The sequence below is a fragment of the Mobula birostris genome, chromosome 7, assembly GCF_030028105.1.
Source record: "Mobula birostris isolate sMobBir1 chromosome 7, sMobBir1.hap1, whole genome shotgun sequence".
NCBI lineage: Eukaryota > Metazoa > Chordata > Chondrichthyes > Myliobatiformes > Myliobatidae > Mobula > Mobula birostris.
This window is the reverse complement of record NC_092376.1, coordinates 15,718,752-15,730,829: the sequence shown is the minus strand read 5'-3', so window position 1 is coordinate 15,730,829 and position 12,078 is coordinate 15,718,752. Positions and strand designations below refer to the sequence as shown.

General features: G+C 44.7%; 1 protein-coding gene across 8 annotated transcripts in view; it reads left to right on the top strand.

Annotated features, from left to right (window-relative positions):
• Positions 1–11,488: 11,488 nt before the first annotated feature.
• gyg2 (glycogenin 2) overlaps positions 11,489–12,078 on the top strand; it is a 107,811-nt gene continuing 107,221 nt past the window's right edge. For all 8 annotated transcript variants that reach the window (XM_072262645.1, XM_072262646.1, XM_072262649.1 and 5 more), the window contains exon 1: positions 11,489–11,727. In XM_072262645.1, coding sequence (XP_072118746.1) covers positions 11,721–11,727 — 7 coding nt within the window. In that variant the 5' untranslated portion in view covers positions 11,489–11,720. The remainder of the gene's footprint in view (positions 11,728–12,078) is intronic.

The window sequence follows — 12,078 nt, the reverse complement described above, 5'->3', positions numbered from 1 at the left end:
TGCCTTACAAACCTGATTGAATTCTTTGAGGAAGTAACAAAACACATTGATGAAGGTAGAGCAGTGGATGTGGTGTATATGGATTTCAGTAAAGCATTTGATAAGGTTCCCCATGCCAGGCTCCTTCAGAAAGTAAGGAGGCATGGGATCCAAGGAGACCTTGCTTTGTGGATTCAGAATTGGCTTGCCCACAGAAAGCCCACAGGTGGTTGTAGATGGTTCGTATTCTGCATGGAGGTTGGTGACCAGTGGTGTTCCACAGGGATCTGTTCTGGGACCCCTCCTCTTTGTGATTTTTATAAATGACCTGGATGAAGAAGTAGAAGGGTGGGTTAGTAAGTTTGCTAATGACACAAAGGTTGGCGGTGTTGTGGATAGTCTGGAGGGTTGTCAGGGGTTACAGCAGGACATCAATAGGATGCAGAACTGGGCTGAGAAGTGGCAGTTGGACTTCAACCAGAGAAGTGTGAAGTGGGGTTCATTCTGGTAGGTCAAATTTGAAGAATATAATATTAATAGTAAGACTCCTGGCAGTGCGGAGGATCTGAGAGATCTTGGGGTCCATGTCCATAGGACACTCAAAGTTGCTGTGCAGGTTGACAGTGCTGGTAAGAAGGCGTATGGTGTGTTGGCATTCATCATCCATTGGATTGAGTTCAAGAGCCATGAGGTAATGTTACAGCTAGATAACTCCTTGGTCAGAGCCCATTTGGAGTACTGTGTTCAATTCTGGTCACCTCACTACAGGAAGGATGTAGATACTATAGGGAGAGTGCCAAGGAGATTTACAAGGATGTTGCCTGGATTGAAGGGCATACCTTATGAGAATAGGTTGAGTGAACTTGGTCTTTTCTCCTTGGACCGTCGGAGGATGACAGGTGACCTGATGGAGGTGTATAAGATGATGAGGAGCATTGATCATGTGGATAGCCAGAGGTTTTCTCCCAGGGCGGAAATGGCTAACATGAGGGGGCATAGTGCTTAGAAATAGGTACCGAGGGGTGTCAGGGGTAAGTTTTTCACTCAGAGAGTGGTGAGTGTGTGGAATGCACTGCCAGCGGCGGTGGTGGAAGCGGATACAATAGTGTCTTTTAAGAGCCTCTTAGATAGGTACACGGAGCTTAGAAAAATAGAGGGCTATGCAGTAAGGAAATTCTGGGCAGTTTCTAGAGGAGGTTACATGGTCGGCACAACATTGTGGGCTGAAGGGCCTGTAATGTGCTGTAGATTTCTACGTTCTACGTTTTATCTCCTTTAAATTTGCTCCTTTCACTTTAAATCTTGTATCAGAAATTTCAATCCTGAGAAAAAGATGCTGCCTGGCTGCTGTATCTCTGCTTCTCATAATCTTATAAACCTCTATCAGATCTCCCTTCAGCCTCTGCTGCTGCAGATAAAAACAACCCAAGTTTATCCATCCTCTCATTATAGCACTTGCCCTCTAATCGAGGCAGCATCCTGGTAAACCTTTTCTGCACCCTCTCCAAAGCCTTAACGTCCTTCCCATTACGGGGCAGCCAGAACCGAATGCAATATTCTGGATGCAGCATAACTGAGGTTTAATAAACCCGCAAAAATAACTTCCTGAGTCTTGAACTTAATTTCTCAAAGTCCAAAGTTCAAAGTAAATTTTATTATCAAAGTATAAATATGTCACCATATACAACCCTGGGATTCATTTCCTTGTGGGCATGCTCAATAAATCTATAGAATAGAAACTATAACATAATCAACGAAAGACCGCCCAACTAGGGTGCTCAACTAGAATACAGAAAACTACAAACTGTGCATATACAAAAAGAATAATAATAAATAAATAAGCAATAAATATTTAAAACATAAGATGAAGAGTCCTTGAAGATGAGTGCATTGGTTGTGGGAACATTTCACTGATGGGGCAAGTGACGTTGAATGAAGTTATATCTTTTGTTCAAAAGCCTGATGGTTGAGGGTAGTAACTGTTCCTGAACCTGCTGATGTGACTCCTGAGGCTCCTATACCTTCTTCCTGATGGCAGCAGCAAGAAGAGAGCATGTCCTGAGTGGTTGGGGTCCCTGATGATGGATGCTGCTTTCCTGTGACCGTATTTCAGTGTGCCATGGACTGAGCCATATCCATTACTTTTTGGAGAATTTTCTGTTCAAGGGCATTGGTGTTTACATACCAGGCTCTTATGTAGCCAGTTAATATACTCTCCACCACACATCTATAGAAGTTCGTCAAAGTTTTAGACGTCACGCCAAATATCCACTCAACTACTAAATGCAAGTATGCCAAATGCTTTTTTTCACCACCCTACCAATCTGTATAACCACTTTCATGGACTTGGACCGCAATATCATACTGCACATCAATGCTGTAAAGGGTCTTGCCATTAACTGTGTACTGTCACTTTACATTTGATCTCCTAAAGTGCAGAACTTCACATTTGGTGCAGATAAATTCCATCTGACATTTCTCCACCCATATTTACAACGCATCTACGTATATCCCACTGCATTCCTTGGCAATCCTCTACACTATCCGCAATGCCACCAAGCATCATATTATTGCTAAACTTACTAACCCACCCATCAATACTTTCATCCAAGTCATTTATATATGTATCACAAATAGCAGAGGTCCCAGTATGGATCTCAGTGGAACAAGAGATTCTGCAGCAGTTGAGAAATCCAGAGCAACACACAAAATAATGGAGGAACTCAGCAGGTCAGGCAGCATCTATAGAGGCAAATGAAAAGTCAATGTTTCGGGCAGAGATCCTTCATCTGGACTGGACTGATGAAGGATCTCAGTCTAATGCATTGACTGTCAATTTCCCTCCGTAGATGCTGCCTGACCTGCTAAGTATTGCCCGTCACAGACATTCAGCCAGAATAAGTGCCACTACCCTCTGTTTTCCATGAGCAAGCCAATTCAAGAATCCAAACGGCCAATCCACCATGAATTCTAAACATCTTAACCTTCTGGATGAACCTACCAGGAGGAACCTTTTTAAACCACTTACAAAAATTCACATATACAACATCTACAACTCTACCTTCATTCAACTTCATTACCTCCTCACACAGTTCATAAGACACAACTTGCCCAGCACAAAGCCATGCTAACTGTGAGCAATTAGGCCACGGTTTTCCGAATGGTCATAAATCCTATCCCTAAGAATTCTCTCCAGAAACCTCTCTACCATTAACAAGAAACTCACCAGTTTATAGTTTCCAGGATTATCCCTATTTTCCGCCTTGAATAATGGGACAGCATTATCTATTCCCTTGTCCTCCAGGACTTTGCTTGTGGTTAGAGAGGAGATGAAGATATCAGTCAAAACCCCAGCAGTCACACCTCTTGCTTCTCTCAGTAAGCTGGAGTATATCCATCAGGCTCTGGGGACCTATCCACCTTAATATTCTTTGAGAAACCTGGCACTACCTCCTTCTTTATCTTAAAATGCCTGCGCATATTAGCACACTCTGCACTAATCTCTGTATCTTTCATGTTCTTCTCCTTTTAATCATTTAAGACCTCACTCATATCCTCCGTGTCCAAGCACATGTTATCTCCTTTATCCTTGAGTGATCCTACCTGCTCCCTAGTTAAGTGTATGTAGAATACCTTGGGATTCTCTTTAATCCCATTTGCCAAGGACTTCTCATGGCATATCCTGGTCTCTCCTAACTCCTTTCTTGAGTTCTTTTCTGCCCTCTTTATAACCCGTTTGATTTTAGCTTCCAAAGCAAGGTGTACAAATAAGAGTTGCTGTAGTGGGTGACTTCAACTTCTCTAACATTGACTTGCACCTCCTTAGTACAAGAGGTTGAATTGGGGAAGAATTTGTTAGGGGCATCCAGGGGGGTTTCTTAAGTCAGTACGTAGATAGTTCAACACTCTGCTTCTACTGTTTTCTTAAAGAAGAGCACTCCATGACTCAATACTCAAGGAGAAAAACGTATTTTAAAATTCATTTAGCAATTGAGCCCTTCTCGCCCAATCAGCCAGTGCCATCTAATTTCAACCATGTGACTAATTAACTTGTATGTCTTTGGAATGTGGGAGGAAACCGGAGCACCCAGAGCAAACTTGTGCGGGCATGGGGAGAGCACACAAGTTCCTTATGGACAGATTTGGACCTGGGCCGCTGGCACTGTAATAGTGTTACACTGCCTGCCGTGCTGCCTTCATTCAGCTGGGTGGTCAACGCACAACCCTTTCTTATTTCAACAGTGGGAAGTAGCTGAGGTTTCTGCCGCCAGGGGAAACAAACTCTCCACATTACCCTGCAAACACCTTCCACCCTGCCAAAGTAGGGGAGTGCACGAAAATTTAAACTGACCAATGACACTGGAGGATATTAAACAGATGGATTTTATACACATTCAAATACATGTGACTCCATAAGACATTGGACGGACCACACTTGGAGTGGTGAATCTATGGAATTCGTTGCCACGAGCAGCTGTGAAGGTCAAGCCTTTATGTCTGTTTAAGGCAGAGACTGATAAATTCTTGATTTGTCAGGGCATAGAGGGATACGGTGGAAAGGCAGGAGACTGGAGCTGGATCAGCCAGCATGAAATGGCGAAGCAGACTTGATGGGCCAAATGGCCTCATTCTGTTCCTCTATCTTACGTTCTTATGGTCTTTCTGGCCCCTCAATCCACACCACCCAGTAATCCCCTGATTTAATCCTAGCCTAGTCATGGGACAATTTACAATGACCCATTAATTTACCAAGTGGTACGTCTTTGGACTGTGGGAGGAAACTGTCACTGATACAGTCAATTTTCAAAGGGAAAAGACTATGTAGAAATCATCCTTTGATTTACTTTCTGTCCTACTCAATTGTTTATATGCACTTACTAACTAGAAAGCCACTTTGTATTTAATCTCTAGTTTCCATTTTGAATGAAGAAAAGGCTTATCCTTGTTTGTTTTAGATACTCCTTTGACTTTTGAGTCTAGTGGTGATTTGGCAAGTATTTCCTCATTACTATGCTACCAACTTCAAATACCGGTTCTCTGTTGACAGATGACTTTGAGGTAAATATTTATATTTTACATCAGAGTCTTTGTTTGGAAAGAGCTCTTTCCTTTTGCTGCCTTTATCCAAGGCCATCATTACTCCCAAATTACACGTTCATTTCAAAATTTCACCATTGCTCTAGAGTAACATACACAAAATGCTGGAGGAACTCAGCAGGTTAGGCAGCATCCATGGAGAGGAATGAAGTTTCCGGCTGAGACCTTTCTTCAGGCCTAGAAAGGAAGGGGGATAAAGCCAGAAAGATCTTCATTGCTGTTCTTTTGAACTTTTAAGCTTATTTTTAGACTCGAGGTTCTGCAGATGTAGGAAATCTTGAGCAACACACACAAGATGCTGGAGACCCCATCACTTTCTCTCTACCTATCGCCCACCACCTTGTACCCCACTCCCTCCCCCCACCTCCTTATTCTGTCTTCTTCCCCCTTTCTTTTCAGTCTTGATGAAGGGTCTTGACTCGAAACATCAACTATCTATTCTCCTCCATAGATGCTGCCTGACTTGCTGAGTTCCTCCAATCTTTTGTGTACGTTGTTAACCTATTTCAATCATTGAATTGTATTTTCAAACCCATATTTGGCTTTAGCAAAGCCACCATTTAAAAATTCCATTCTTCACCTCCCACATGATCTCATTTCTCTCCAGTTCTATAATTCTCTAATGCAGGAGTTCCCAAACTTCTTAATGTCACAGACCAATACTATTAAGCAAGCGCTCTGTGGACCCCAGGTTGGGAACCCCTGCTCTAAGGTCTCAGCTCTTCCAACCATCTTCTCTTTAGGATCCTAAAGCTTAATGGACTTAGCCATTAGAGTCACAGATTCATAGAGATACACTGCATGGAAATAAGACCTTTGGCCCAACTCATCCATGTTGACCACGTTGTCTAACTGAGCTAGTTTCCACTTACCCGAACATCTCTCCTATCCATGTACCTGTCTAAGTGACGTTGAAACATCATGATGGAAACCACCTCCATCATTTCCTCTGGCAGCTCACTCCATATAGGTGCCACTTTGAAAACATTTGAACATAGAACATCAAACAGCGTTGGAACAAGGTGCTCAACCCATGACGCCCATGCTGAACACAACGCCAAAGTAAACTAACTCTCTTCTGCCTGTACCTGATCCCTATCCTTCCATATTCAAGTGTTTCTCTAAAAGCCTCTTAAGCATAGATATGTTTCCGACACTATCTATCCCATTATGATCTTGTACTTTACTGTTTACCTGCACTGCACTTTGTGGTGGTTGCCCATGGGGTCCGACAATGACAGGAAACCCGTGTGGTTAGAGCTTCGAAACTGGAAAAGCCATTGTATTGGGGCAGAGCCACTCTCTCGATCTTAGAAGCAAGGGTCCAGTGGTACGAACGACCATCACAAACTGGTGTTCTTGGTTGCAGTGGATGACTACGACGTCTTCTATGCCTTGTCATGCCCTTCGCTGGTTGCAGTACCACCTTCCTGCCCACTAGATTTTATTGCAGATTGCCCAGTCCGCCAGAGCAGACTTTGTGCGCTAAGACAGGCATGTCCCTATCTCAGCGAGGTATGAGGCCCACTGGCTACCCTCACCTAGTTAGTCCACCTGTTGAAGCGGGTGTGGCTGCTGTCACTTGCTAACAGCTACTTGGAGCCACAGGTGACAGCTGAGTGTCCGGTGGGGGCCAAAGGCGAGTAAGCTGCCCCAGAATGGACACAACAAGCCCCTTCACCAGAGATGCTACCCCTCCATGGACACCTCATATACCCCATTATATACTTCATACTGCGTTGTTAATGTTCTACCTTCTTCTACCTCAATGCACGTTAAAATGGTTTCATCTGTATGAGTAATATGCAAGACAGGCATTATTACATTTCCATAATTTTCTTGTCTACAACTTAGCCAGAACATTTTAAGTTAACCCTGCAACTACTGTAGTAGTAATAATAAGATCACTCCAAGTCATGTGTGATGTTTTCCCAAGGGGTTGTTTATTGGTGGGTCCTCAGGTAGCTGCAGAGGCCAATCTGGGGTCCACATATTCTGACAATGGAGAATACCTGTGCATGACTTTGTTTAACGGTGGGAGGCTGATGCACGGGCAGACTCCATGCAGTCCTTGACAGATTGGGGCAGTGTCCAGTGGCATGAAATGCAAGACAACTGAGAATCTTTCACTGCTGCAGTCTTCTTCCACCTTCTCTGCCATTGTGATGTCTCATCATCTCCCTCCAACTCTACCATCGGAGCTCTCTTCCTCTGGACACCACCCTGCCGTACTAGGACCCGAACTCCAGATGTTATCATCCTTGCGATCTTAGGAACTCACAAGCCTCTCCACCATGACAAGGTGACAATCATCAGAGAAGCATCTAGTGTAGGGGCTTATGGTGGGCTGAAGCATTGTTCACTTCTCATTGGTCTGGACCCCTCTGGTCCCACGCGCCCAGGTGCAGCTCAGCTAGCAAGATGTCACCTTTGACAGGTTTATTCATCTTAAAATAACTTGGTCACCTCATCCAGAATCAATGGCTGGTCTGGACAATGAGTGACCATTTACTCAACACTTATAAAAGTACAGAGAAGATTTACAAGGATATTGCTGGGACTTGAGGACCTGCATTATAGGGAAAGGTTGAATAGATTAGTATTTCATTCCCTAGAGCACAGATGAGGGAAAATTTGATGGAGGTATACAAAGCTATACAGGATGTAAATAAGGTAAATGAATTCAGGCTTTTGTCCTTAGGTTGGGTGAGACTAGAACTAAAGATCAGAGGTTTAGGGTGAAAAGTGAAATATTTAACTGGAACCTGAGGGAAAACATCTTCCTCAGAGGGTGATGCGAGTGTGGAACAAGCTGCCAGTGGAAGTGGTAGATGCAGATTCAATTGCAACATTTAAGAGGAGTTTGGATAGGTACGTGATTGAGAGGGCTACAGAGGGCATGGTCCAGTTGCAGGTAAATGCAGGAGACCACATTGGCACAAATTTCATGGGTTGAAGCTCCTGTTTCTGTGTTGTAAACCTATATGACTGGAACACTGCTGAAATAGAGGGCAGGAAGTTCCCTCTGGGCGAGGGGGGTAATAACCACTGCGGCTTCAAGCTGCGGTCGGGTGCTTCCAATGGTGCTGCATCGGCAAGTTGGTGGCACTTGGAGGTTCATGGCAGGGAGAGTTTCTCCCTTCTGCCGCCTGTGTGTGATGATGAGTCTATCGGGACTTTGAGACTTTTTTTACTGTGCCCATGGTCTGCTCTTTATCAAATTATGGTATTGCTTTGCACTGTTGTAACAATATGTTATAATTATGTGGTTTTGTAAGTTTTAGTCTTGGTTTGTCCTGTGTTTTTCTTGTGATATCATTCTGGAGGAACGTTGTATCATTTTTTAATGCATGCATTTCTAAATGACAATAAACGAGGACTGAGTGTCCTCATAATCTAATCTAATCTAATATGCAATAGCAATGGCCTGCCAGGCCAGAGAAACAGTTGCCATTGCCTCCTGATCAAATCGATTTGCTGTTGAGCCGTCCCTGCGACCACTGCCCATAACAGCCGGGTATGATAAGCTGTGTGCCTCAAGAAGATGCTTTGCTCCCAAGGTGCAAGGCATGGACGTCCTATGATCAGTTCATTTTGCCATCAACATCTGCCATTCAATGACACCATGCCAACTTCTATAACCAAAAATTGCACTTGGGAGGAACCCAAGGTAAAAATCAAAAAAAGGGAAACTGCAAACAGGTTTTCCCATTGAGGTTGGGTGATATTGCAGAGATGTTTGGATGGGCACATGGATGGGAGGGGCACAGAGGCCATTGTCCGGGTACACGACGGTGGGACGAGGCAGATTAACTGTTTGACATGGACTAGATAGGCCTACTTCTGTGCTGTGGTGTTCTATGACTCTCTCGCCAAATTCCTGTTGAAAACCCTCAACGTTACTCAAGTTAGCCTCCTTGCTTTGTCTTTTCAAGTTCACCTTCAAGCTCAAGCTTGTCACAGGTGTTAATACTCAGGGCATATAAGCCATGAAAGTTAGCATTATGCAACAGCACAGTACAGTAGAGACATGTCAAACATAAGTGAGCCTGAACTGAAGTTAATACAAACTGCATAGAGTTCACACAATAACATAAACATCACGGCACTATTGTAGGTTGAGGGTGAGAAAAAGAAGGATAGCCTGAGAGAGTGTTAGGAGTTGTTAAGTAGGTTCAAGAACCTGATGGGAGTCAGGAAGGAGCTGTTGTTGAACTTTGGGTTGTGTACCTCCTGCCTGATGGCAGCATCAAGAAGAATAATGTCCCAGATGGTGGTGGTCCCTCATCATTGATATCATCTTCCTGAGATGTTGCTTGTTGTCGCTGAAGTATCGCCTACGGTTCTAGTCGCCCCACTATAGGAAGGATGTCGAAGTTTTGGAGAGGGTGCAGAAGAGGTTTACCAGGATGCTGTCTGGATTAGAAGGCGTGTGCTATAACGAGAGGTTGGACCAAGTTAATGAGCTGCCAGCGCAAGTGGTGGATGTGATTTTAATTCCAAAGTTTAAGAGCAGTTTCAATAGATACATGAATAGGAGGGGTATCGTTCTGCAGCAGATCAATAGGACGAGGCAGTTTAAATGGTCTAGCGTAGAGTTGAAGGGCCAAAGGGCATGCTTCTGTACTTTTCCATGACTCTAAACTTGGGATGTTTTCTCTCAAATGGTGGAGATCTGATAGATGTTTAACGATTATGAGAGCCATAGATAGAGTTGACAGATAGTATCTTTTTCCCAGGGTTGAAATGTCTAATACCAGAGGGCATGCATTTAAAGTGAGGGGGAGGGGGTTTAAGTTCAAAGGAGATGTGAGGGGCAAGTTTTTTTAATACAGAAAGTGGTGGGTGTCTGGAATGCACTGCGTGGGATTGGTGGTAGAGGCAGAAACATTAGAGAATTTTAAGATATGTTTAGATAGTCACAAGAATATGAGGGAAATGAGAGGATGTAGATACTGTGCAGGCAGTGTGAGTTAACTTAGTTGCCATTTGATTACTAATTTAATTGGTTTGGCACAAGATTGTGGGCCAAAGGTCCTGTTCCTGTGTTGTACCGTTCTGTGTTCCTTGTCTCCTCCATGGGGGGGAGGAGGGAGATCTGTGCCCTTGATGGGACATTACCTCCTGTCGGCACTTGCAGTGACTCTTTGGAAAAATTCCCGAGGAAGAGAAAGCTAACAACTCATATTGCTATTCTGCCTTTAACATACACCAAAACTAACAATGGTGTACCATCCACTGAGCTCAGACTGAACAGCAGCTACTGCCATGAGAGGCTAAGATTAGAATCTCTCTGTCATGTGCATTACTGCTCCAGAATGGATAATGTGACCTCTGGAAAATGACAGTCTCTCTCCTGTTAGGTAGGAGCTCTTGATGAAAGCAACTCAGATTCAGATTAATTTACCACAAGTACATCAAAATATACCGTGAATGTGTTATTTGCATTAACAACCAACACGTCCGAGGATGAGCTGGGGGCTGCCTGCAAGTGTCGCCACACATTCCGGTGCTAACATAGTGTGCTCATTGTGTTCAGCAGAACACAAGCAGCAGCAACAACAACAAAACAGGACAACAACAGCAAGACAAGCCTCTTTCCCAGGCCCATCCACCCACACACAGGCCTCCAACCCTGGGACTGGCTGCTTCTGGGTCTCCAGCCCTCGGCCCCAGACTCACAGATGTCAGATCTCCAACCGCCAGTGTCCGGCCTGGACTTGCAGACATCTTCGGACAAGTCAGCCCAGTGGATTTGACCTCAGGTCTCTACCTCTGGACCCATCAGCTTCAGTCTTTGCCCTCCACACTTTGCTGACCTCTTGGGTACTGACATACCAATTACAGGTTTGACCTTTGGGCCTCAACCCCAGGACTCACACGGACCTCTGACCTTAGTGACCTGGGTGTCACCTTTCCTCATAATGCCTGCAGGTCCAATCTAGGATATACAGACCTGAGAAAAACCCAGGTCTCCCTTTGTTGTCTACATGCCAATGATGCAGCTGGAAGCGAGCTTGTGTGTACTTGTGCACATGACAATAAACTGGACTTGACCTAATTTATAACACTTACTTGATTGAATTACAATTTGTACAGGTGATATTTTCCACCAACTGTTTTAGAAAAGACAAGCGCCCTTTTAACACCAAGTCAGAAGATCTTTGAGTTGAAACTTCAGCCTTGCCCTTGGCAAACGTGCTCTGAAATTGGAGTGGAGACGATTGCATCCCATTGAGCGCGTGTCCTGTCTGTTGGCACACATCCCTCACTTCCAACTCTCTCTTTGCCCTGACACAAACGCTCCGGGTGACATTGTGCAATGTCAAAGTTAGGAGGACGGTAGACGACAACAGCACCTTGCTCCAGAGAGGGGGCTCGGGTTTATTTTTACTTGCGGTCAGAGATTGACCATTGCCCATTTTTAAAAAAATGACTTGGAGCTCCGGCGCTGACCCCGCCCCGGCAGGTTGATTGGACGGAGCCGTCTGTAAACCCGAGCGGTGGGGAGGGTTTGATCAGGTGTTAAGACACTGCTTGAAGCCGCAGTGGTTATCACCCCTTCGCCCAGAGGGACGGCAGTCCAAGGAGTTTCTCCCTTTTTTTTCCCTTTGAAAATTTCACTGCGGGACGCAATTGTCAGCATGCCTGGTGAGTATGCATTTTTATTTTAAACACCTGACTGTGCTACAAAAAGGCTCTGCAACTTGTTTGGAGCGTTCCGAACGAGAGGTAACTCCGGTCGTGGCAACAAGTGAACCCCGCGTCGTGCGTTCGTCTGTCTTGTCTGGGTGCTCACCGAGTCCCCAGCTGCAACACTAACTGACCCCTGCGTGAGCAAGTGGGGGAAGTGACCGGCCCCAACAGCGAGAGATTCTCCAACCACCCCGTCTTCCACCCGGGCACTATCAGAATTGGAATGATTACTACGACAGAGCGTACAGATAACTGGCAGCCCATTACGCTGCGTGTATATTTAAATACATTTTTGTTTCCTTCTTT